Source organism: Chanodichthys erythropterus, chromosome 14 (genome assembly GCF_024489055.1).
Source record: "Chanodichthys erythropterus isolate Z2021 chromosome 14, ASM2448905v1, whole genome shotgun sequence".
Lineage (NCBI taxonomy): Eukaryota > Metazoa > Chordata > Actinopteri > Cypriniformes > Xenocyprididae > Chanodichthys > Chanodichthys erythropterus.
In genome coordinates this window covers 27,429,143-27,454,566 of record NC_090234.1, presented here as the reverse complement: position 1 = coordinate 27,454,566, position 25,424 = coordinate 27,429,143, and the positions used below count along the sequence as shown (strand labels likewise).

Genomic DNA, 25,424 nt, shown 5'->3' with positions numbered 1-25,424 from the left:
CTTCTTCATTGACAGGTTTAAGTGACAGAGGGTGGGGTATCTATTGTGACACGCCTCCTGAGAGCTGTCAATCACATTGATTGGTAGGCTTCAGTAAGCTGAAGCTCTCTAGACGTTGGGACGTTTGACAGTCCATGACAGTGGAAGAGGAGCCACTGTGGGAATGAAGACAGTAAACAGTGTTGTTTAGTTTACTAATAAGCCCAGCCGGAGTCTTTGGAGCGTCTTTGGAGCTATTTACATTTTTGAAGGTGACTTTCGGGAGAAATCTGCAGAATTGTATATATATATACACATTCAAAACAAAAATTAATCAGACATTTTGGGTATTTTTTAAATATTTTACCAGTGGGTGCAGGACACTACAGTTCATTTATGTAAGTAAGGATAGCAAAAACTGTTACACACTGTAAAAAAATAAATGGTCAATGACTGTCAGGGCTGCCAAACAAAAACCTTAAGATTTAAATAAAATATTCTAATTTAAATAAAGTGTAAAAAACTTTAACAGAAATTTTTATTACAATTTTTCTACAGAAAAATACTGTTATTTTACAGGTATTCCCTGAATTATTACAATAAAACACCTTCACTGCAAAACAATCTTAAAAATAAAACAGTCAAATGACAGCTAATCAAAGTCTGTAAAATAAATGTAAAATATCCTAATTTAAATAAAGTGCAAAACACTCTGACAGAAAAAACGCTGTTGTTTTACACATATATTGCTAACAAAACACATTCACTATAAAATGTGAATCTCTTGTATTTAACCAGAAAGAGCACAATTGAATGAATTAATGTAACCAAGTTACTGCCTAAAGCAACATGCAGCACAACACCAGTGTTTTCTGGCTCATCCTGCACCTCCCGATTCGTCGCCGCAGAACCGTGTCATAGCTCATAAAGTTGACCTGACTTCAACTCTCCTCGACGCTCACCGTCCAAGATGCGCCGCATCGCTCTCGCTGGAGCTCGCCGTCGGCTCGCATTGAAAATGAATGTCTTTCTGTCACTTTGATGCTCTCGCCGGCAGCGGTGTGAACGCACTGAAACAGGTCTCTCAAGAGCTCAGCATCTTCAATTATTATAATCCAGACTTTATTTCATATTAAAATTCTTATTGAGAATTAACAGAGGGTTAGATGTTGATGTTTTATTAAATATAATAACGTTTGAAGTAACCATTCTGGTGGTCAGTGCTTGCTTTAGTTGGGCTCTTGATCTTTGACTCTTTAACATTAGTATTTCTCTGACTCCTTTAACTGTGTGTTTCTGATACACGTTTGTTATAGCAAAAAAACTCAGATCAGATGATGTTGGTCACTTTTTAAGTGATGGTATAGTCATCAAAGAAAGAAAGAAAGAAAGAAAGAAAGAAAGAAAGAAAGAAAGAAAGAAAGAAAGAAAAGGTATAGACAGAAAAAGTATATGGGGCATGTAGAATCATAGCCATTCAAATTCTAACTGTTCTAAGCTGACTTTAGTGAGGAATATGTGGAATTCTGCAGAATTAATTAATATATAATATATAATTGATATATTTTAATTCTGCATGTGCATGTTGGGCATATCATGCAATTCAAGACTACAAAGAGAAGCTTGTCATGTCCATTGCCATTAGCATTCACCAGTGCTAATCCTTTAAGGTCATGGTGTAATTGCACAAAGTTACAAGCTTGACAAATAGTGGGGCTGTTCCTCCAATCCTATGGGATCGATTTTGGTTTTGAATTTATTTAGTCATATTTACAGACATTCATGTGTCAGCATATTTTAGTGACAGATAATCATTTTCACATTGGCCAACCTGAAACTGCACTTGCTGAAAACAAACCCTGATCCACACACACCCAAACACACCCAATGCACCTCTCACAAGGCCGTGCGCTTAAACACACTCAACATTTGTCTTCTCTAGTAGAGGGCGTATGTGTGTGTGTTGTCATGTCCAAGTTCACAAAAGCAGTTAAACAAGCTCAGTATTCAGAGTGAGACGAAACGCAACCAATGGCAATAAATAAAGACAGACACGTTCCCAAACGCCGAGGTGTGGAGATGAGCAACCGTGACGTCCACATTCTGGACATGAAACTCGTTTTATCCCAAATTGCTTCACTGATTCTTCTCTCAGTGTGTTTGTTTAGTTTTTGTTGTCAAAAACAACAGATTATTCCTGCAGCGATGACTCTTGTCAATTGGGGAATTTTGACATTGTCTACATGTGTTTAGTGTAAACACTGACAAATTGTTTTGTCATGAGCCATATGTGTATGGACAGGCTTTCTACTTGAATCATACAGCGTATTCATATGATATGGTGTTTTGGTGTCAGTAATGCTGACCGCACTGCACCTCTGGTCCTCTCTGAGACAATACGATCATTGTTTCCCAATTCACATCCATCCCAGGCCTTCATTTAAGTCCTGAACTATCAACACATCCAGCGATAAGAGAACTAGGCACTCCTTGAATGGCAAATCCCAGAGAGAAGATCTCTAGTGTTAATCCTATACAAAGAAAGAATCAACGTTTTGAAACAATAACATTATTATCCTTTCTCAGTTTGATGTTTGCTCTGTATTCTTCCCCACCGGAGACTTTGCCGGAACAAAGAGTTCAACTGCGACATGTGGCTCCTCTAAAAGTAATCGGCACAGATTATTTTCAAGTGGATCTCCGGGGACTTCGAGCTCTCTCTCAAAGCCACAGATTCATTTTTTTCGCATATCTAGGCATATATAATCAGAGGTAGGCTAAATGAATACAATGTGTAACATGGTTTAACAGGAACAGTTGGAGCTATGAAGTTGTTCACCCTAAATCAAGATGAGGTTTAATCATGTTTCATCTTGTTTGTGTGACACGCAAATAGGATTTCCAGAAGCTTAGTCATTGATTTGAGGGACTATTTATGAACCATGAAACTCATGACCTCTTGAAAATGTTCCTTTATTCTTCACAAAAGTAAGAAAACCCTTTATAAAGACCTCTTTGATTCATTCCCCACTTCAAAAGGGGGGGAAATATATTGAAGAATGTGCAGAGAGACAGAAGAGCGATGAAGAAGCTCTCCAGAGTGCTGGAAGGAAGTGCTCTAGGGAGACCACCGTGTAGATACTCCACTGCTTCGCAACATGGATAAACAAGAAAGAGCACGGGACGACAAAACTCAGCGTGCAGTCAAAGAAGTGAATGTTTGTACAGCCCGAGCGATGATCTTCAGATAAACTTGAGGAGAGAGAAGGAACACACTCAGTATAATTCCTCACTTCCTCTTTTGTTTCCCCTCAAGTGCTAAAGCACGCAGATGGTACACATGAACTTTGCCTTAAATAATGACAACAAAAGACAAGGAAAAATTCATGTGCGTAACATTCTTCCTCTAGGCATTGACATTTGACAGATGCTGCTAAAAACTACAATAATTAGGGCTGGGTAAAAATATTGATTTTTATATTAATCTTGATATTCATTTGAAGATACTTTACTGCTTGCAAGTGTTTCTTATACTGCTTTGAATGGTGGTGCAATGCCGCTGCTGAATCTAAAACCCCAAGGCAAAAGAAGTTATATTTTACCCGAGTTGGAACTTCAAATTGAATGTGATTACATAAAAATGGCATGTGCTGTGCACAGTAACTCACTGTATGACTAGTGTAGTCTGATTTACGAACAGATGAACCGGTTCTTTTTAGTGAATCGGTAAACAGTAATCTCGCTTCGTCTGATTCATGAACACATGACTCATGACTCATAAACCTATCCTATGTAGTGTATTAAAAATATAAATCTTCACCAGTGTGTTCCGATTCCTGAACAAATGACTTTTTTTGTGAGTGCCAGTGTAGTCAGATTCATAAACACATAATTCATGATCTGATCATTTTTAGTGAATTAGAAATATACAGCTTAACCAATGTGGTTCGATTCATGAACTCTTTAGAATTTTGTGTGTGATTCAAAAACATACTGTGCAGACAGTGTAGATTCATAAACACGACTCATGAGCTGATAGTTTTTTTGTTTTTTTTTTAAGTATATGTCTTAATTGGTGGTCTGAATCACAAATTCTTTTGAACCGTTTTTTTTTTTTAGTTAATCAAAAACATACTCAGCCAGTGTCATCCGACTCATGAACACCAACTTACAAGTCAATCCTTTTTAGCAAATAAAATAATACATCTAAAAGGGCTAGTTCACCCAAAAATGAAAATTCTGTCATTATTTTCTCACCCTCATGTCGTTCCACATCCGTAAGACCTTCATTCATCTTCGGAACATAAATTAAGATATTTTTGATGAAATCCAAGAGCTCTTTGACTCATCCATAGAAAGCAATTTAACCACCACTTTCAAGGTCCAGAAAGGTACTAAAGATATTGTTAAAAAAGTCTTTAATGAATCAATATGAGTCGGCGTTCTGATGTAGAACCTGGAAGCACTGGACGTAAACAGTGTATGAGAATGACACAGAAAATAAGATATTGTTGAATCTATGACTCATCCATAGACAGCAATATAATCAACACTTTCAAGGTCCAGAAAGGTAAAATCGTCGATGTAACTGCAGTGTTTCAACCTTAATTTTATGAAGCGATGAGAATACTTTTTGTGTGGAAAAACAAAACAAAAATAATGACTTTATTCAACAATATCTTATTTTCTGTGTCATTCTCATACACTGTTTACGTCCAATGCTTCCAGGTTCTATGTCAGAATGCAGACTCATATTGATTCATTAAAGACTTTTTTAACCATGTCTTTAGTACCTTTCTGGACCTTGAAAGTGGTGAATTGCTGTCCATGGACGAGTTAAAGAGCTCTTGGATTTTATCAAAAATATCTTAATTTGTTTTCTGAAGATGAATGAAGGTCTTACGGATGTGGAACGACTTGAGTGTGAGTAATTAATGACTGAATTTTCATTTTGGGGTGAACTAACCCTTTAAACAGTGTCTTGATTCAAGCCAAATTTTTTAATGAATAATTCAAAAAGACTCTATATCTTTTTATATGCTTTCATTGAAATCTTTAACTGAAATGTTCATGGGTTCATCCTTTTATAATGTTACACATTTACACAACTGAAATATGCAAAAAAGAATTGGAATCGAAATCAAGTCGATACCCAGCTCTAACCTGATATTATTTCTTGAGAAGACAATGAAAACCTCTGATTTTGTCTATTTATATGTTCGTGGGTTGAGAAGAACGATCAAACGTTGCACCACAATATTGTTAACAGCTTGTGAACCAACCTCAAACGTGTCTGGGCAGGTTTTCATTCATGAATGTCAGACAGAGCTCATTCATTTGAGGAGAGATGGTGAAAAATTAAGTCTAATTGAAAACAAATGGACTCTGCCTGACACAATGTATCAAACCCCATTGAATAAACATAAAAGAGAACTGAAAATTCCATAGGAAAAACATTTTATTGAAAAACATTTTCAGTTTGTAACAGACTGGTGGAATGTGTGCCATTTCATTTCTATGACTTTTATAAGGTTGCACGTCCTGACCAGATCTTACTGCGAGAGAAGGATGGGCGCATGGGCCGATAGCAACAGAAAGATAACAGGAAACTGAGAAGTTGGGGGAAAAACTCAAATGATAATACTGAGCTTGTTTACAAACTGGGTAGAAAAATCCAACAGAAAAAAAAAGAAGCAAAAACAAAAAACTAATTAAATAAATATCTATGGTACACACGTATGGCACAAATATGCAGCAAGCAGTCAGTTTGGCAATTCTCTATCTCATTTTCATTTTTAAACCAGATCACCATGGGAACAGTGCAAAAGGGTTGAGTGGGAGGGGTCTGACGAGTGCTAGCTAAAATACATAGCAAAAAATTCCAATTCTATACAAAACATCTTACTTAAGAGTTTATAAAAAACAATTTATTGGGTTCGTCGTCAATATTTACACAAGTTATTTACCAAAAAAATTAGTATGCTCTCTTTTAACTGAAGTGATTCATGTTTTTTTTTTCTTAACTTTTTTTATTTGCTAGAAATGTGAGAATAAGGCTATTGTAACAACCGGGGATCCATATACAATACAAACAATAACGTATTTACAGCCTCTTACCTACAGATGTACGGTGCAAAAACTAGAGTCCCGTGAACTCAGGGTGACCATACAAGCAAGGCATTTTACAGTGGGCCGAAGACACTTCTCCCAGCATTTCGCAAACCTTCCATCCACATTGGTGCAACATCTTGCGCTACTAGTTAAGTCCTACCGCTCCTAAAATGTTACAGGAACGTTTGCAACCTGCTTGCTGGGACAGTGTCTTCGGATTCAAAGAAACTAAGGAGATTGTCATATTTAGCCCATATGGGACAGCAACCGAACAGCAACATGTTTGTAGTTTTTGTAGTATGTTTGTGTCTTCTATAGTTTAAAACGACTGCTCAGTCTTCAATATGTATGTGTGTGTGTGTGTGTAAGTGTTCATGTTTCACAGTTTACCTCGAACCTACAGCACAAAGTAAAAAAAAAATGAAATAAAAATTATAATAATAATAACACACTGGGGTTGTAGTGTTTTCTTATGCTGTATTGTTTCATTTAATTTTCAGTGGTTAAGAACACTTTTCCATAGGTGAACGTATATCATCTTTTTTTCTCAATTGTTATAAAAATAAATAAAAATTGCATATTTGCAGATTTTGTGGCCTCTTACAGAGGCACAAAGCTCCGATCACACAAGGCTTGGCTTCTCGGTGAGATTCAAGAACCTCCATGAACAAGTGAAAACAAAATGAATGAACAGTTAATGTGCGACTATGGCAATCCACAGTCAGTCTGTGGACATTTTCAACTCTCAAAGTCCACCTCTGGTGAACGATTTAAATTTTGATGCAAGCAACAAATGAAGATAACGGTCTGCAGGCTGGCATTGCTCACGAAGGGGTTCGCACAAACGACAACACACACGCAAAGAGTTTCGAAACCCGCTGGGAGCTGCGGGTTATGGGATATACGCTGGCCTCTGCTTGGTGACTTCCTCTCTAAAACGCATGCTAAATCCACTAGTGACCTCCATCGATCATAATGTGTTTTTTCCCCTCCAGAAACCTCCCACAATTTGAGCCTGAAAGATCCCATTTCATGCAATTTACTACATTTAGCCTGTGCTCGTTCTCATCTGGTATGCTTGCTAACCCACGTCTACTGCTTTCCTTCCAGATTAAGGGGCCTAATTTCAACCCAGAGCACATCTGAGCTTCATCAACTGAGACAGGCAGGCCGGAGAAGTTGGTTTAGTCAGGACTCTGTTAGACATGCCCTTCCTTTGGTCCGTTTCTGGCCCTTCCCTCTCATTCCTTTCGGCTATTTTAAAACCCAACATGCTGTTTTCCCTGAGGGCTCCTTCCAAAGCCGCCCCTACCCTGGCCATGAGCGCATGTGCTTTTTGTGCGGATATGTGTGTTTGTGGTGAAAAGGCAGCTATTCGTGTAGGGATTGATGGAAAAAAGCTAATAGCGAGATGGAGAAATATCTGTTAACGAAAAGGAAAACTCGAAGCTTGCATAATGTGCAGATTCGCCATAAATTATTCATATTCTTGCTGTTTCACACCGACCTGTCTGTATGCTATCATAAATAAGTTCTACGTGCACTCTTTCCAACCGTTTTCATCTACAGCTAAACAAATCCATAAAGAAAGGCTAATTAAATCTTTTGTTTCATTTAAAACTAAATAATTATGATGCAATTTGATGTCCCTGTGCTATTGAGCAAAAAAGTAGAGCAGCAGTTCCACTTTTCCACGACCAGCACTGGCCACTGGTGAGCGAGAGTGTGTGTTTGTGATGGCAGAAATACCAGAAAAACAGGAAATTTTGCAGCCACATGCCTGGGGAAGGCGGCCATTTTGTGTCAAAAATGACAGATTTTGCTAATAAGCCTTGAGTGATTCGCACCCTGCGATCTCTCTCTCTGTTTTAATGTGTTGTTCTTACGTTTGTATTCCATGTGGGCAAGGTGTTGAGACTTTCAAAGTGCTGCTAAAGTGTTCATGTGGGTCCTCCACCTTCCCAGCAGGCAACAGGACAGCAACTGTACCAAATATTGACGTTCGTTCGATCATTCATTCTCTCTCTATCTCTCTCATTCAGCCCAGGCAGTGGACGTATACAAAATGAAATGTGTATGTGTCATCCACATTACTAAACGGCACATAAACCAGCACAAAAGGATCTCTATGACGATACCTATTAGTCTTCTACCAAATGAATCTGCAAGTGGACTTCACTGGGAATGACAGAAAGAAATGCAAGTAAGACGTATGACCATACAAAAGACTTCAAGTAAACATTGTGAGTCATTTTGTAGAGGTGAGCAAATGAGGAGAGCTAACGTAAATGAAAACAGTACGAGTGAACGTGCAAAAACAGATGATGTCCATTCAAATGTCCAACAGTACGCTCCGGAGAGCTTCCTGCTTTCTCATTAAATCCACTTCCTGTAGCTGTGACCAATGGGCTGCATTCACTTTCTGTTTTGTGACAGATAAGCCAATCAGCCAAACAGCCCAAGTTCTTATTTCTTGCTGTGTGATACTGTCAAGTCTCTCTTCCATCTCCACGTGTTGTGTCTTTAAGGGAAAAAAGAGGAAGAATAATTTTCTTGACCTCTCTTTTCACGCCCACCCCCTCAACCCCCCTCTCCCCGCTCATCTGATTCACACACGCTCCCTCGTACACACACTATAGTATCCAATATAGTGCACGTCAACCCCGAAAGGGTTTCCATTTTCCATTTTGTCATTTTCGATTTGTTTCGTTTTTGCAGGTGCAAGAGCAGCGAATCAGGAGTGTCACTCCACCATCAGCAACATCTATATTGAGAGTAATAATCAGGAATATTGTAAAATAAACAAGAACAACAAAAAATAAGAGGGGGCAGGACGAGGGTGAGCTTGGGCGTCGATGCCGCCTACGGGGGTTTCATCGAGGGGCATGTGAGGGGTTAGAGTTAAAATGTCCGAAAGAAGCGTGTCTGTTTTCACACTTTATAATAGATGTTTGCTGGGCTCTGCGGCGGCATTTCCTGTACGATGTAAACGGGGTGTCCGTAATCACCGCTCACTTTCTCGTAATGTGGGCAGAAGACGCTGTCAGCAGTCCGCAGTGGGATGATGATGTCACTCGGCTCCGAGCCATTGTTGTTGCCGCCGCCACCGCCCCTCTTGGGCGTGGCTAGCGTGCTGAGCGACAGCGTGGTGGCATGCTGAGGTGAGTGTTTGCGATGGCGTCGTCGATACTTCAGCAGGAGGAAAACCAGCATGATAATTATGATGATGACGATGACGCTGGCTGAAGCAATGCAGGCGAACAGGGCGACCTCTGAGCCGATGACTGATGATGATTTATTTCCATCTCCCTTCTCTTCTCCATGATGAGATGCATCTAAGAGGGAACAAAACAAATTGAACTTAGTAAAAAAGCAATGAGCAACTAATATTAAGGATATTTAGATCTATTACTTAATAATCGTTCTAATTTTATGAGAAAAGGGAAGTCCACAGCGATGACAATAAATTCTCAGAGGAACGATTTTCCAGAACAAATTTTTCCAGCTAATGAACGTTAAAAACATTGACGACCATTCAGAATCCACCTGACTTTAATGAGCTTGAGCATTTAAAGTGGCAGGCAACATAACTGCAGCACATGCTTATAATAAACAGAACATTATGTCCATTGTTGTGGACGCAAATATAGTTACTGTTATAGTTATTTTAATAATTATTGTTCTTGGTGTTAATAGAGAGGAAGTGGCACATTCATAAGCAATTAAAAAGATGCCTTGACACAAAATGAAATGTCTTTTATGTATGGTGAAATACATTTACATGTATTTATTTCGTAGATGCTTTTATCCAAAGCAACTTCCAAAGGAGCACAAACACAAGCGATTGATCATAAAAGAGCCAACGGTATTAACAGTGCTGTGAAAACAAATTTCAAGAAGAAACCAGAGTACAAAGCTTGAGTAGAAGCATAAGTGCAGTGGAGAAAAGAAAGATAATTTTTAATAAAGAAGTGCCTTTATCTAAATGGCTTAAGTGAATTAGTTATGTGCTTGTGGAAGTTGTCAGTTTTCTGAAAGACATTTTGAACTCTCTAAAATGCATATTAAGGTTATATAACATCTCAGAAACACTCTGTGTTCATGGAAAGCCATGGACAGAGTGACCTCGCATTGGTTTGGACTCCAGTGAGTTTGTCTGGGGCGGGCTGAGGCTGGCGGAACAGATGAGCTGCTAACACTCACATTGTTTTACAAGTGGATTATTGTACCTAAGACACTCCACTCAAATGACTTTAATGTCCATATGCTTTTACGTGGAGGGAAAGAAGCTGAATTCTACAAATGAATGAGTTCCAGCACGTCCATCTTGCTCTGTCACATTAACGATTTGCTTGTCAGAAGGATTTTATGAGAATTAATCAGTGTGCATGTCGTTGTGACAGAGGACTGGCACTTGCTCAGCGAAAAAAGGATGAAAACGCAGAGAGAATGATGAATCAGTGAGCATCCCCTTACAGGTGTGTGAGGTGATAAAGTGTGTGACGTACCTTGCTTGTCAAGTACTTCATTCGATTTGGTGTCCTTGCCCCCTGCGTCGGGGTGTTTGGGAGGGTAACTGGTAGGGTATTCTTTGGGGGAAATGGGATCGGAGGGGTCTGCAAAACATAGATAAGAAACACATTCATCACTCTGATATATGTATGCATTTTCATGTGGAGAGCTATTACTTTCACGCTGCTCAGCGAAATAAAAGTGTGCATGTGTGACTGATAGCGGCCATGAGAGTGTGTGTGTGTGTGTGTGTTCATCATTAAAACACTAGCAGCCATGATTAATCTAGTGACCTTCAGCATGTGTCTGTATGTTTGTGAGAGAGTGAGAAATTCAGTCGCTTGTGTTGTTGGGTGTGGCCTATGGTAATTATCACGGATGTCACTGGTGAGGTGATTTATGAATAATCATCATTAATTACAGTACAGGGTCTGCAGCAGGTTCGAAGGGCTTTGCTATTGTTCTACACCCTCGTGCCCACAGTAAAACAGTTATTAGACACCCACATACATACGACAATGGAAAGATTACTCACTTTGTCCAACCTTCATGATGATTTTCATTGACTTGGTTTTACACACCCCTCCTTCCTGATTATCCAGCCCTTCCATCGTTCCATTTGATGTAGCTGAAAGATGACGACAAAAACAAAAGCTTTAGCAACATACTATCAACATATGTTGCTATTATACATGCAAATACATTGAGATTGATCAAAGATGGTACAAGCTATCCTACATGATGTAACTGCAACATTAACATGACTAATGAATACTCATGAAGCAGAACCTTCATAAATCATGAAACTAAACTTTTAGTAGCCCTAACTGTGCCATTTTGAATTAGATGTTTTTGTACAGGGCAAAACTGTGTTTGTTTTGGTGTTGAAAGATGAAATGGTCAGGACCCCCGCTGTAAGTGCGGCGTTGCTCTTTAACAATTCAATAGGAAATAAGAAGGATTAAAGGAATAATAAAAAGCTGATTTTGTTCACCAGCGAGGCAAAGGCCTCTAGCACCAAGAGCAGTTGTTAATAATTTAACGAATAAGGCACGGAGGGAGAGAGAGTGCTATTAATGAATGTGAGGTTTGGAGCGCGTTTAAGAGTGCGTAACGGTTTAGCCACAGCAGATGTTTGTCAAGAAACAAGTGAGTGAGAACAAAATATACTAAGTAATTTAAAAAAAAAAAAAAACAGTCCTCCATTTTTTTGAGCAGATGTTGGACTGGCCTCATAGGGAAGAATACTAGTTTTCTACATGCAATTTGATGTACATGCAACAAATTTAATTTCACAATTTCAATACGCAGAATTGAAATAAATTTGAACTAAATTAAGGCGTGTTTGACGTCATTATCTGCCACTAAACAAACTAACAGCAGTATTCTGGCCACTGGTCCCACGTGTCCCATGTGGGCTTTTAACTGAACAATGCAGCTATGCCATGTGCGTGTGTGTTGTGTGTGTGTCTGCGCCCAGCAGGCTTGCGGTCTATTGGGTCAGTAACACAGAGCTAACGAGCTGCCAAGGGCTTAACGTCTGGTCAGCGTCCAGAACAATGTGGCCTGCATTCAGAGAGAGAGAGGGTGAGACAAGGGAGGGCCGTGATGTTGGAGTCTATGAGGCGCCTGTCCCCCCATCATCACTTTTTCTTTTCCCAATGCAGCCACTTTGAAGAAGTGTGTGGAGTGTAAGTGAGTTTATGTGTGCGCCATGTGACGGATCTTTCTGTTTTCTGATTCTACTTTTCTTCTTTATCTGTTTGTAAGGACTGCAGCATGACACCATCTGACTCTCTCTGTCAGTTCTTTGACCTGTGGCGTTTTAGTGTTGAGAAGAACACAAGCTCATTACATGTAAAGCTCCTTAAAAGCTTGCGTTCCTTTCGATGTGTTCATTTCATAAATCTGGCAAATGAGCCTACACACACACACACATTAAAGCAAACACATCACTAAACAATAATCACATGATCAGCCCACATTCCAGGTCAACAGTATATCCACCGTCATGTCATTTAGTTTTAGTTTCAGTGACCATTTGAAAGTTGATTAGGATACAGAGATACTTCTGGAGTACTGCTTCATAGATGGAGGCCACGCACACAAGACACATATTGTTATATGACGCTCTTGTAAAAACGTATCTAATTTCAGTTATACTAGTAATACTAGGAAAAACAGGTATAATAAAGTGTATAAATAAGTAGTGTTCAATGACAAAAACCTCCATTTGGGGGAATCCTCAGTTGAAAAAAAAAAAAAAAAAAAAACGATTCATAAATAAAACACATTACTAAAATATAAAATAAATAAATATTTATTCTAAAACAGAAATGGTTTTCTTTTAGCATTAGGTTTAGGTTTGGTTTAGTCTGCAGTATGTATATAAGTCTTATATAAAAACAACTTAGTGGAGACTAGGTTACATCTCCAGCTATATAAATGTGGCTGTGTGCTGAAGGTAGACACAAAAAACCCAATACTGACACTCAAACCTGCTCGGTGAAACCCTATCAAGCTCAAACAGGCTGTGAGGTATGTAAAGTCCTGCCATGACAAAAGGGCAACCAGTAGGACAGGATCAGAAAGTGACACCATGCAATAGGCATTAAATGCATATTAAACACAGAATTATATTATTTATTAACATATTCTATTCTATTATAACACAATAATAACAACTATGCAATTATTATTAGCATTTTAGACTTACTTTTTATTTTGTGTGTGTATGTATATATATATATATATATATATATATATATATATATATATATATATATATATATAACTACTGATGCTTTAGGATTAGTAGTTATATATATTGTTTTTATTTTGTGTATAACTACTAATGGTTTAGAAATACAGCTACTCAAATGTGATTGTGAGTTGTGATGAGCTGTAGCTGTTGCTGTGGAGTTTGACCTGATCAACATGGCGTCAGGGTCACTGAGTGGTGAACAGCACTCAGGCCAATAATGAGAGCTGACACACAACAATACACACACAAACATTGCACATCTACTCTAATAAGATATGGCACAGCACCTCGAAAAGCCCTCACTGCCTTTGAACAAAGCCAAACAACATGTCTTTCTCTCTCAAAGTCAACAATGGTTTATTGGCATGATTGTTAACGTTTATAATATTGCCAAAGCATATAAAGTACATAAATTATAACACTGAAGTACATAAGAATAAACATGAAACAAAAGGGGGAAAATGCAGGATAAAAATATAATTCAATGGAAAATAATTTCAACTCAATATATGATTTAATGTTATAAATCACTTAACACTTATCAGTAATAAATGCTCATTATCGGTTGTGTCTGCTGACATGCTCTCCCTCAGGCAATGTTCCATAACTAGCTGCTGAATTTTTGATTATTGTTCAGTATGGGGAAGTCTGAAAACAAATTCAGAGAATGTGAAACTCTTTCTCTCTGTTTCTGGCCCTTAACCTGCAACTCAAATACCTGCTGAGTGTTTCTGCCAATCGCGGGACACACACAACTTTCCTACTGTTACATTAGATTAGCACACTAGATTGACTTCAAGAATAACACGCTCTGTCCTAATTGAAACTGATGAAACAGTAATTAAAACTGCAGATGGAAACCTCCATCACAATCAGATTTTTTTTCACTAGCTTTTCTGTTACTAATGAACTCTTATTCTTTTTTCAGGGACAGAATTAGAGTGCACCTTTATGATTTACATAGATGTCGTTTGTCTCTGCTCCATTCAATTATCACATCTTTCTGCAGATTGTGTTGTTTCTTTTTCATGAAACATTCCTGCTCTCTCTCTCTCTCTCTCTCTCTTTCGCCATATTTAGATCATGTATCTCTCTTCTTGCTCCCAGCTCGAGGGCAATCTGTCAAACCAGATCACATCAAGCTCATATTCACACACTCGCACACAATCATATCAGAGTCATCAGCATCAGGCTGCATGTGAACAATAGAAGAGCCATTTTAAAGTTTGGTCAGCACACACACACAAACACAAACACACACACACACACACACACACACACACACACACACACACACACACACACACACACACACACACACACACACACACACACACACACACACACACACACACACACACACACACCAAGGCTCAACAATAAAGCAATAAAAATGTACAATGACCTGGGGTCAGTGTGAGTGAGTTTTATGCCAGCTGATAGACTGCAAATTTTTTCATGTACATATTTTGTCATGATGTAGAAGAATGTTTGGGGCCGGTACATTTTTTAATGTTTTTTAAAGAAGTCTCATACTCACCAAGGCTTCATTTATTTGATCAAAAATACAGCAAAAATAGTTAAAATGTGGAATATTATCATAATTTAAAATAATTTATTCTTGTGATGGCAAAGCTGATTTTTTTTGTGTCGCATGTAGTGTCACATGACCCTTCAGAAATCATTCTAATATGCTGATTTGCTGCTCAAGAAACTTATTATTATCAACTTATTATTATTATCAACAATTAATTTGAATTAGAAATTTAATATTAATTTGTTTTGAAACCACAATAGATTTTTAGGATTTGATGAATAGAAAGTTCAAAAGAACAGCATTTTTATATATATATATATATATATATATATATATATATATATATATATATATATATATATATATAAATATTAATGATTAATATTTTTTTAACAACGTGAAAGTATTGTTATAAAAATATCTAATGTGTCCTTGCTGAATAAATGTATTAATTTATTTAATAATAAAAAATACTGAACTCAAACTTTTTACTGTAATATACTGTATTTGTGAAGAAAATCTTTAAAGTTAACGGTAATGCTTTACAATAAGGTTCATTAGTTAAACATTAGTTAATGTATTAACTTAATACATTAACTAATGAACTTTATTGTAACTAACATGAACTAACCATTAGCAACACATTTGTTACTGTATTTACTAATCTTTGTTAATGTTTGTTAATGAAAATGCAGTTGTTCATTGTTTGTTCATGTTCACAGTGCATTAACTAATGTTGACAAGATTTTAATAATGTATTAGTAAATGCTGAAATTCTCGTTAACTAATGAACCTTATTGTAAAGTGTTACCAAGTTAAAGGAATAACGACATTAAAATGTGACCTGGACCATAAAACCAGTAATAAGGTTTTTTTTTTTTTTTTTTTTTTTTAATTGACATCTGAAAGCTGAATAAATAAGCTTTCCATTGATGTATGGCCGAGATACAACTATTTGAAAATCTGGAATCTGAGGGTGCAAAAAATCTAAATATTGAGAAAATCGCCTTTAAAGTTGTCCAAATCAAGTCCTTAGCAATGCATATCCACTCACAAAAATAAATTTTTATATATATTTAAGGTAGGAAATTTACAAAATATCTTAATGGAACATTATCTTTACTTAATATCCTAATGATTTTTGGCATAAAAGAAAAATCAATAATTTTGACCAATACAATTGTTGGCTATTGCTACAAATATACCCGTGCTATTTATGAATGGTTTTGTGGTCCAGGGTCACAAATATGTTGCTCAAAGATAGCTGTGAATCATATTTATGTGCTCATGTTGTCAGGCCAAGTAAAAATCTAAACTACTGGCCTAAAGTAATCCTCATTGTTGAGTCCTGCACACACACTCACACAGACGTTTAGCTTGCTGAACACATTTATAAGGGACTGGAAGACTGGAATCATCTGATTGGTTTCTGAGCAGATCCAATTGATAAAGACAGAGTGATTAAACTGAGCTATTAGGATTAAACTTTTTAATTAATGACTTATCGAATAAACCCCCCAACCGCACACAGCAGTCATACGTCTCTGCTCTTCACAACTCTACACACACACACACACACACCAGCTGTACACCAGGGCAATTATAATCTACAATGAAACAAAATGAACTCATTTCTCTTTCTCCACCTCCTTTTTCTCCTTTTCACTTTTCTCTCCACAAATTAGAGTCGCTTAAGAGAAACTGAGAGAAAGCAAAATAAAATAGGAGCAAATTTTCCCAGAACTGCAAAATTGGATTTTCTCCTTATGCTGGAAGTGAACTCTCATTGTGTGAGAGAGCGAGAGAACGGCTCAGGTCTGGGCAATGTGATTGACGCTGTGTATCAAAGCGGTCTCTGTTTATGTGTGTGTGTGCCTTATTCCATTTGCTAGATCCCTGTGCTCCTCTTCCACCTCACCCGCTGTTTATACAGCTTGCTTTGAGCCTGAAGCGTGTTGAGGCCAGGTGAGCAGTTATTGTTCTCGCAAATGCGAAAATTCAACCCACATGCAAAACGGCACAAGGCAAATACGAGAAGTCTGTTGTGTTTGTGTACATACGCATTCATGGTCAAATGCCACTCACAAACAGAAACTTGGCGTCTCTGTATCTAACAACCATTCCAACCGACGTAAACAAACACTAGAAAATGGGATATAAACTGTCATTATTTGCACCATTACTCACTAAAACATAGCTAATGTACTTCACGCCGCAATGTCAACATTTCCCGATACTCAAAACCACATAAACAAACCCAAACAAATGTAATTTGCCAGAACAGTGCGGCAACGGTGGTGTACAGATATATCTGCTGTCATACTCACAGATAATGTAGTAATCTTTCCCCCTGAAGAACTCCAGGCCCCAAAGGTTTGGGCTGAACTCCTGGAATTTGAGGGTGAATTTGACGTCCTGGTCCGGTTTGACGCAGTTGAGTAAAGGCGTGTCTGCCTTTGTGACTTGACAGGACTTTAGCTGTTCCAGTGGAACCATATAGAGTTTATAATACTCCACTCCTTCCATTGAACCACCCTCCACACGTGGGCAAACTATGTCCATCTTATCCCCGATCTGTGGATACAGCACCAGACCCTGTCCTGGCACGAACCTTTGAGAAAAAGAGAGACAGAGAGAGAGTTAGACACACCACAGATGATAAATCATATTCGCACTGCTATCAGGATCAAAAATACGCTGGATCATGAAGCATAGTGTTGATCAATAATTAAAAGAGGGCGATCAATTATTCAGCAGTGACTATAAAGGATAAAACAGGTTCTGAAAGACTTGCTGGATCATAAATCGTAGGAGACTGAGACGATCTTAAACTGCATGCGTGAGTGTTTTTAAGTTCCTTTATGAGAAACCAGAAAAGAAAATGGAGCGACTATAAAGACACAAAGGTGTTGACTCATTGCTCATAGTTAAGAATAAAGGTAAATAGTCTCTCTGATGCCAAGCGCTCAAACAGCAGCGCTGCGAAAAGTAAATGATGTCATGAGAAATAAGGAGGAAAAGTGCAGCAGCTCGCATCAGGCGACGCTCCCAGCCATCCGCCTCAAGGGACTAAAGCAGGAGTAGCTGGGAAAACTGCTCCGCTGTGTGTGCGTGTGCTTGACGTACAACCGGGTAGCTGTCAGGACTATCTGTACGACAGATCTAGCCACGCAAATCCTCTTGAGCCGAACACTGGATTGCTATCGCACTCATGTCTTATCTCTACGCTAGCTTATTTAAAAAGCCAAGAACAGTTCGCTCGCATATGTTTGTGGTGTTGGAATATTTGCCTTGGGATCGCTCAAAAGAATAGGGCGAGACTCATAAATTCCCCAAGTAAAACACGTTCACACCTTAAAAGTTTACACACACACACCTACAAAACCACAAATCTGCACTGTTTTCCCAAAAGGAAATGGCTAAACATTTTCAACAGAATCTTTTTCCACTGTTTTTCACAGCGATGCCACAGGAGAACCATTTTTCGTAGTATGAAGAACATTTTAATAATCTTTTTCCTTTATAAAGAATCTTTTGTGCATTACAAACAGTCCATGGATGTTAAAGGTTCTTCATGGAACAAATCAATTCAAATAAAGAACCTTTAAAGAGTGTACATACAAATATACCACACATGCTAGTTCTATTAACTTCTGTTTTATTGCATTTAATGGGCAAACACAATTGAGCAGTGAAACGGAGAGATATAGGCCAAATGCAGCATGCTAGTTGCGATACACATCTTGCAGCCCACAGTCATTATCCTAAACCACAGGGTATACAAGGTCACCCCGCAGCCCATACACACACATTCCGCTATTAAAAGGGTGTTTTTCTTGTCTGTGTTTTACAGGAGCTGCTGTTAAAACATTGTAGTTTTAGTTTTGAGGGAGCAGGTTGTAAAAGTGGGGGGTAGTTGAACAAATAAAGTCAGAGGTCATACTCATGTTTATAAATGGCTTTAATACTTGTCTAAAAGACACACTTTAACCCCCCAACCTTAGCTTGGTGATTCTCCCAGCGGTCATAAATATTCTGGGACATGTGAATGTGAAAAAGAAAAGGATGACAGAATAAGGGTTTGCACACGTTTAACACAGACCGCTCATTCTGTTAACAAGACTGCAGCTGCACACAGAGAAGCCATTAAGTCAGAAAAGGCGCGCGTGTGTGTGTAAGAGCGAACAGTCAGGACATGTGCAGTACATCTAAAAAGACACGACCGTGCCACACGAGGACGTTTCTCCGTAATTTAATTTGTGATCCACATTTTTCCCTCATATATCTGTTTTTTTTTTTTTTTTTTTTTTTTTGTGCACAAGGCATCTGTTTTATCTTTTCTTTTTGTCTTCTTCCCACTGACTCATTCACTCGAACTCTGATTGAAATATTCATTTTTGGCAGCATTTCTAAAAGCACTACAAAATGAAGCCATTTAAACAAAGTTGGCCATAGATATTAAAGGAAAAGAAAAAACTCACTAACAGCGGCTAATGAGTATAAGACTTTCAGGACTCTCTCTGGCAACTTACACATGATACAAACTATAAAACTGAAGCTGAGAAACAGGTGGGCTGGATGGACGGCTGAAAGGCGTTAAGGAGTAAAGGACAAGACATCTGCTTTTTTATTTTCAGCTGGCCCTCCCATTTTCCTTTTTTGAAGGACTTCTTAGGGTTCAAAATACAGATTAATTTGCTAAAACCAACACATATGTTCCTGGTAAACTCTATTCAATACTTTTTTAAACTACTCGCTTTCTTTAAATGCTGCTTTTACATATGAATCTTTGTCCATTAGCTTTCCTCTTTCTTTCTTTTCCCATGTTAATCTCTAGCTGTGTGGGCCTAGCCTTGACACAGTGACAGCAGTAGCCTAATCCTGCCCCAATAGGAACACAACGCTTTAACCCGAAGATCTGAAACAACACAGGGCGACGGTCGCATATGGGCGGAGGGAACATAAGCTGTTTGACTTCCAATCATCAGACCAATATGGAGGTTCACTGGGCATAGAAAGATGTGGATGGAAAGCGGAGGACAAAAGAAATAGACATCTCACGGCTTAATCGCTCCATCATGCTTTGCAAAAGAGTCCTGCGTCGGGTGAGAAGGCAAAGCGACCAGACAGGCGCCTTACTCCTTTGTCACCCTATCCCTTCATTCTTTTGAGTTTTCCTCATCCATTCATCCCGTAATCCCGAAAGACCCCGTCCGCTCTCCTCTCACGTTTCAGAGCAACATGAATGCCATTTTTAATAATCAACTTTTATTCTCTTTGTTGCAGTGACTAGACGTCGCACTTTTCCCTCATTCCCTTTCCCATATCTTCTCTCTCTTCAAGCAGTGAAACAAGCCCACCCATCCGCTAATATGACGACGACACATTTGGAAAATGATTAACACAGCATCTAAATCATAACAGCCTTTCGCTAACAGTCTATCATGAAGTTCCCCTAAACGCAGAAGGGGGTAGTTATTATTCATGGCCCACTCGCCCCTCATTCATTCATGCTGTATCTGCATGTGTATGAAGCCATGGATGTGCCCCCGTCAGAACCCTGCTAAGCGATGTAATCTCCTAATGAAGAGAAGGGGGAACCTCCTTTGACTGAAAACGTGTAGAGCAGACTGCTTTTGTTTCTCCACCTCCGACAAAATGGATTACCAGAAGGAACAAGAAAAGAGGGGGAGAGGGAGAGGGGGGAGGGAGTCTTTACATGCCTGATACATCCAAGGTAAAGTAGTGGAGGGGTAAACAGCAGTGCTCACTAGATTGACACATATTTTTGCAAAGGGAGGAAAGAAAAAACAGATCAGTGATTCAGTATTGTGGGAGTTGGTGATGGTTGTCTCATGTACATAAGGCCATAGGGAGTAGAGTATAGATTTTAAGCACACTTCTCCCATTATGCATCACTGATACTTTAGATGAAGGCATGTCCCATAGCGCTGTTTGGTACTCACAAACTTAGTACCTATGGGATTTCTCTCTAATCTTCAGACAGTACAGTTGTGTTTATTGTGTATTCGTATTTCTAAAATGAAATCTGAGTCGATACAAGACGGGTGTCTGGTTCTCAGTTCATCTATTATTGAAAAAATGAATTCATATCATGAAATACTTTAATGCCAAAAGCAAGGTAGAAAGAAAGAAAGAAAGAAAGAAAGAAAGAAAGAAAGAAAGAAAGAAAGAAAGAAAGAAAGAAAGAAAGAAAGAAAGAAAGAAAGAAAGAAAGAGTAACAAGATTCCTGCCATGCCCGACCGTTATGCTGTTTATCTTGTCTGGTGGTAAAAATACAGCCGCCATTGCTAACAATGCTATCAGTGCCATCTCCCTTTAGTCCTGCGCTACAAAGAACTTTACATTGAACTACTCCAACAGAACGGCATGAATGTGTGCAGTGAGTAATTCCATTGAACGCCAGCTTGCCTGGGAGAATGAGGCCTGCATGTTTACAATGACATACAATTGAGAGACATGCCGTTAGAGGTCACTTCAGGGTCTACATTATTAAGATGTCACAACAGATATCAACACGGTGGTGACAATTAAAAAATCAGTGTCAGATTAATATACAAATATAATTAATTAAAATAATTTGTAACTACAATTACAAACTATTCCATAAAATGGAAAGATTACTCAGTACTTAGATTTGTAATCACCCATAAACATAAACACTAAGGTGAAATGCAATGAACAAGGCTAGCTCTATAACAAACTAAAATATGTAAAATACTGATGCTACATAATTAACATTAAGATTTTTTTTTTTTCCTTTAATAGAAATTGTTGGATGGATATCCATTTATATGTTAGGTACTAATCTTTGAATTAATGTAATTTTACTGTATAAGAGGACAGTGCAATATTTGTGAAATATACATATTTTAAAACACTGTAAGCTATAAAACTGTATATTCACTATAGAGATGTTTACTTGTAACTTTCCATCACTTATTCACTTATGAAAATATGATTAAAATATTAGATTTAAATTTTAAAGGGTCCCTAAAGAGTATTTTTTTCTTTTGTCTAAAAGTCTAAAAGAAGGTCTTGTATAGGAGCAATGTAAAAGTAAGTGAAGTTGGCCAATAGTCACAAGCACATTCAGCAAAATTGAATCTCTCAATGCAACACGTCATCCTCTTCATCCCCTCACGGCCGAGTTTCCTACAAAAACAGTCGCCTAGTCCTTCATCATGCATCCATACTAACGTTTTTCTCTCTCAAGATCATTTAGACAAAACAAAAACTGGCTATTTGTATTTATTGTTGGCAAATAAGTTATTTCTCTTTGCGCTTTTAGATAGATAGATAGATAGATAGATAGATAGATAGATAGATAGATAGATAGATAGATAGATAGATAGATAGATAGATAGATAGATAGATAGATAGGCTCTGTAAAACAGACCTAAGATCCTCTCAACGTTGCAATCGCTGCGCATCCTAGCCTTTTGGATCAATTACACTCTAATTAATTAACGTACTTAAGAACACTTGCAACACCGCCAGAGGACTAAAGACAGCCGCTCTATTACCTGTTTGTAATAAAGACCGTGATTATCAACACAGGACACCTGTTATTCGGTCTGCCCTTCCTGCCCCTTACCCCATACATGTAGGGGCAAAAGATTGGAGTCTTTCTCTGTTAAAAAACGGGCCGAGAGCAAAAGTTGAATTATTAAACGAGCGTAGAGTTTCTCTAAGAAGCGCGCGAGACTGCAGCGCGGGGCTCGAGACCCCTTCGGATTTCAGCGTTACTTGATGTTTTAATGCATGATTCAACGCCGATGTCCGCGTGTGCTTATCTTGACGTTTTCAAATTCATGACTGACTTCGCAGAATGTGAGGAAAAACATACCTCTTTTACATTTCAGAAAACATAGGCTAGAGATGAATCAGAACATTTTAGAAAATTGCGCACGCAATTACTTTGATAAGCTTATTCATCACGCCTAAGAACTAACGTTAGAATAAACCGTATGGGATATTAAAGTAGCCTAACCCAAGATAGCAGATATCATGAAAACAATGAAAAAGGTTAATTTGCTAAAAACAAATAATAATAATAAAACTGTATGGATGCCTTATTTTCTATCAGGATTGTGATGGTGAGAGTTACACAAACATTTTCTGAGGTAAAGGACTTTGGGCCTAACGTACGTCGTTCAATAAAAAAATATGCCTCAGTCAGAAATTTAACCAATTTTGTATAATGAACATTTCATATTTGTCTTTATAAACTTGAAATGCCAGTACTACGATTTCCTTTAATTGTTTTTGTTGAAATTATTTCGTGTAATGGAATAACTCAGATCACTGTGGGTAAAAATCCTCTCAGAATAATGACCTGAGGTCCTGTGGGGCCATTCAAGAAAAAAAAAATCTTTCTTTCTCCCTCTAATTTACAAGTTAGTGCGAAGAATTATTAATTATTGCAAAACAAGACTCATTTTTTAATATTAATGTACTAAACCCATGTGAGTGGAAACAACGCGTCACTCCCCTCAGCTCGATGATCCACATCACCTGCTATTAATTTTCATTTCACGGTAATACATTATAAACACCGTACGACGCCATTTATCCTGCTTTAGTGTATATGGATTTACAGACATCATCCACTTTCAGGGTTCAAATGTTGCTCTAAGAGAGAGGGGAGAGGGTTAGATGTGACTAAAGGAGAGCTCAACCGCCTCGCGCACTTACTTGGTATTCGTGGTGTTCCAGTATATGGAGTCCAGGATGAGCGCGCGGGACAGGTTCACCTTGCACGCGATGAATAAAACTCCAAAGTAATATCTCCACATAGAGTCGCCCATGGTCCGTTACGACCGTTACGGTCAAATTCCGTTTCGCGGGAATTTCTAATTCGAAAAAAAAATAAAGCGTCTTGTGGAGTGCTGCTTGTGACAATCCAAACTCAATATCCCCGTTCCAGGAGAAAAGTAAAAAAAAAATGCTGAACTGGAGCCCGGTTAGAAGTGAACCATCCCGATGGGAAGAGCTACTCCTCTATTAGTCCTGCTCGAGATAAGACAGAGCAGCACCGCGGACAGTGGGCAGTTTCTCATTCGGTGAAAAATACGACTGAGTGGAGCACTCTCCGATCAACCGGCAGTGGAGAGCACGTACATTCCTCACAGGAAGGCGACCCGTGTCGTCGCCGCCGTAGTGCTGGATGTCCGTAGAGACATGGAAGTTAATCCCCCCCGGTGTGGATAACAAGCCAAGCAGGTACCAATTCCAAATACGAGGTATTCCGTTCAGGCAAACGAGGGGAAAAACCACCGGAGTTCCCAAAATGAATGAGGCAGTTTAGAAAAGATGAGCAAGAATGAAATAATTGTAGCCTGTTTGATGAAGCAAAAAATAAGAATGGCTAATGATTTAAAATAAAAATAAAACAAAATGAAACGATGAAGTCAAATGAAAGTTCTCATGGGTCGCCGTTGAACCCGCACAGTAGCAGAGAACAGCTGCGGCTCGAACCCTGCAGGTCCGAATTGAAATGCTGTGCGCGTGAATTGCGGGACTGCTCCGTTCTCTGCGCGAACCTGTACTGCAAGTAGCTGCTTGCGTCTACGACACGGAATATTTGTCAGAGCGAGTTTTTCGCTGACTCCTCCCACCTAGTCTCTCATTGGCCATGGAGAGAAACCTGTCAATCAAGCGGTCGCCCGGCGACTGGTCGAGCAAAGAGAGAATAAATCGGACTTCAGGTCGCCAACCCAGATTTCAGTTCAGGGATTAATGACATTTCTGCATTTCAAAGAGAACTCGTGGTTGAATTTGTGTAATCGCAACTGTTACAGTAACTACATCAAAAAACAGCAAACCGTACTAATGAACTATTTGGTACTAATAAGTACATGATATAGGCTACTACCTGCATGTTAGGTTAGGCTAATGTTTAATCACAATGTCATTATGTTTCATTTAAATATTTGATTTTGTTATATGTGCTCCACAGCAATCCGAGTCCCGCATGGCCAATAATCTCAAAATAAAGGCATTTATTTAGGTTGAGGTCGACAGGAACCCGCCTGCTGAATGCGTGAGGGATTGATTCAGCAGTCAACAGCGCCCACTAGCGGTCATGGAGAACCAACTGAATGCGTTCAAGTAAGTACATTATTTGACTATTCTTCTTGCATTTATTTATCAATTAAATGACAGTTTCTTTACAACAATTTCGCACTATATTTGTATTTTAAACTTATTATTTTTTTTAAATCATTATAATTTAAATTCTATATGATGACATATAGCATACAATGCTCTTATATAGCTTATTAAAAGTAGATATAGCCTATGGTTCAGTTTGAATTGTCAGATGCAGTACTTTTATCGCAAAACGCACCAATTTAAAGAAAATAATTTAAATAAAAAGAATAAACTATTATAAGATAAACAGTAATAATAAAAAGTTATACAAATATTTAATACAGGCTACAACTATTATCAAACTGTTTATATTATAAACTATATTATATTATAAGTCTATAATA

General features: G+C 38.3%; 1 protein-coding gene across 1 annotated transcript; it reads right to left on the bottom strand.

Moving 5' to 3' along the window:
- Positions 1 to 5,321: 5,321 nt before the first annotated feature.
- efnb2a (ephrin-B2a) lies at positions 5,322 to 24,468 on the bottom strand. Its single transcript, XM_067409864.1, has 5 exons — positions 23,623 to 24,468; positions 17,231 to 17,514; positions 11,138 to 11,230; positions 10,599 to 10,706; positions 5,322 to 9,425 (listed from the first exon to the last, which is right to left on the bottom strand). Exons 1-5 carry the CDS (start codon positions 23,733 to 23,735, stop codon positions 9,022 to 9,024), a joined length of 1,002 nt encoding a protein of 333 aa, XP_067265965.1. The 5' UTR covers positions 23,736 to 24,468; the 3' UTR covers positions 5,322 to 9,021.
- Between the last annotated feature and the right edge of the window lie 956 nt (positions 24,469 to 25,424).

Coding starts and splice junctions, on each gene's coding strand:
- efnb2a (XM_067409864.1), bottom strand. CDS start 23,735: ATGGGCGACTCTATGTGGAGATATTACTTTGGAGTTTTATTCATCGCG. Junction 17,515..23,622: donor TGGAACACCACGAATACCAA/GTAAGTGCGCGA, acceptor TTTTTCTCAAAG/GTTCGTGCCAGGACAGGGTC. Junction 9,426..10,598: donor TGAAGTACTTGACAAGCAAG/GTACGTCACACA, acceptor GTTCCCTCTTAG/ATGCATCTCATCATGGAGAA.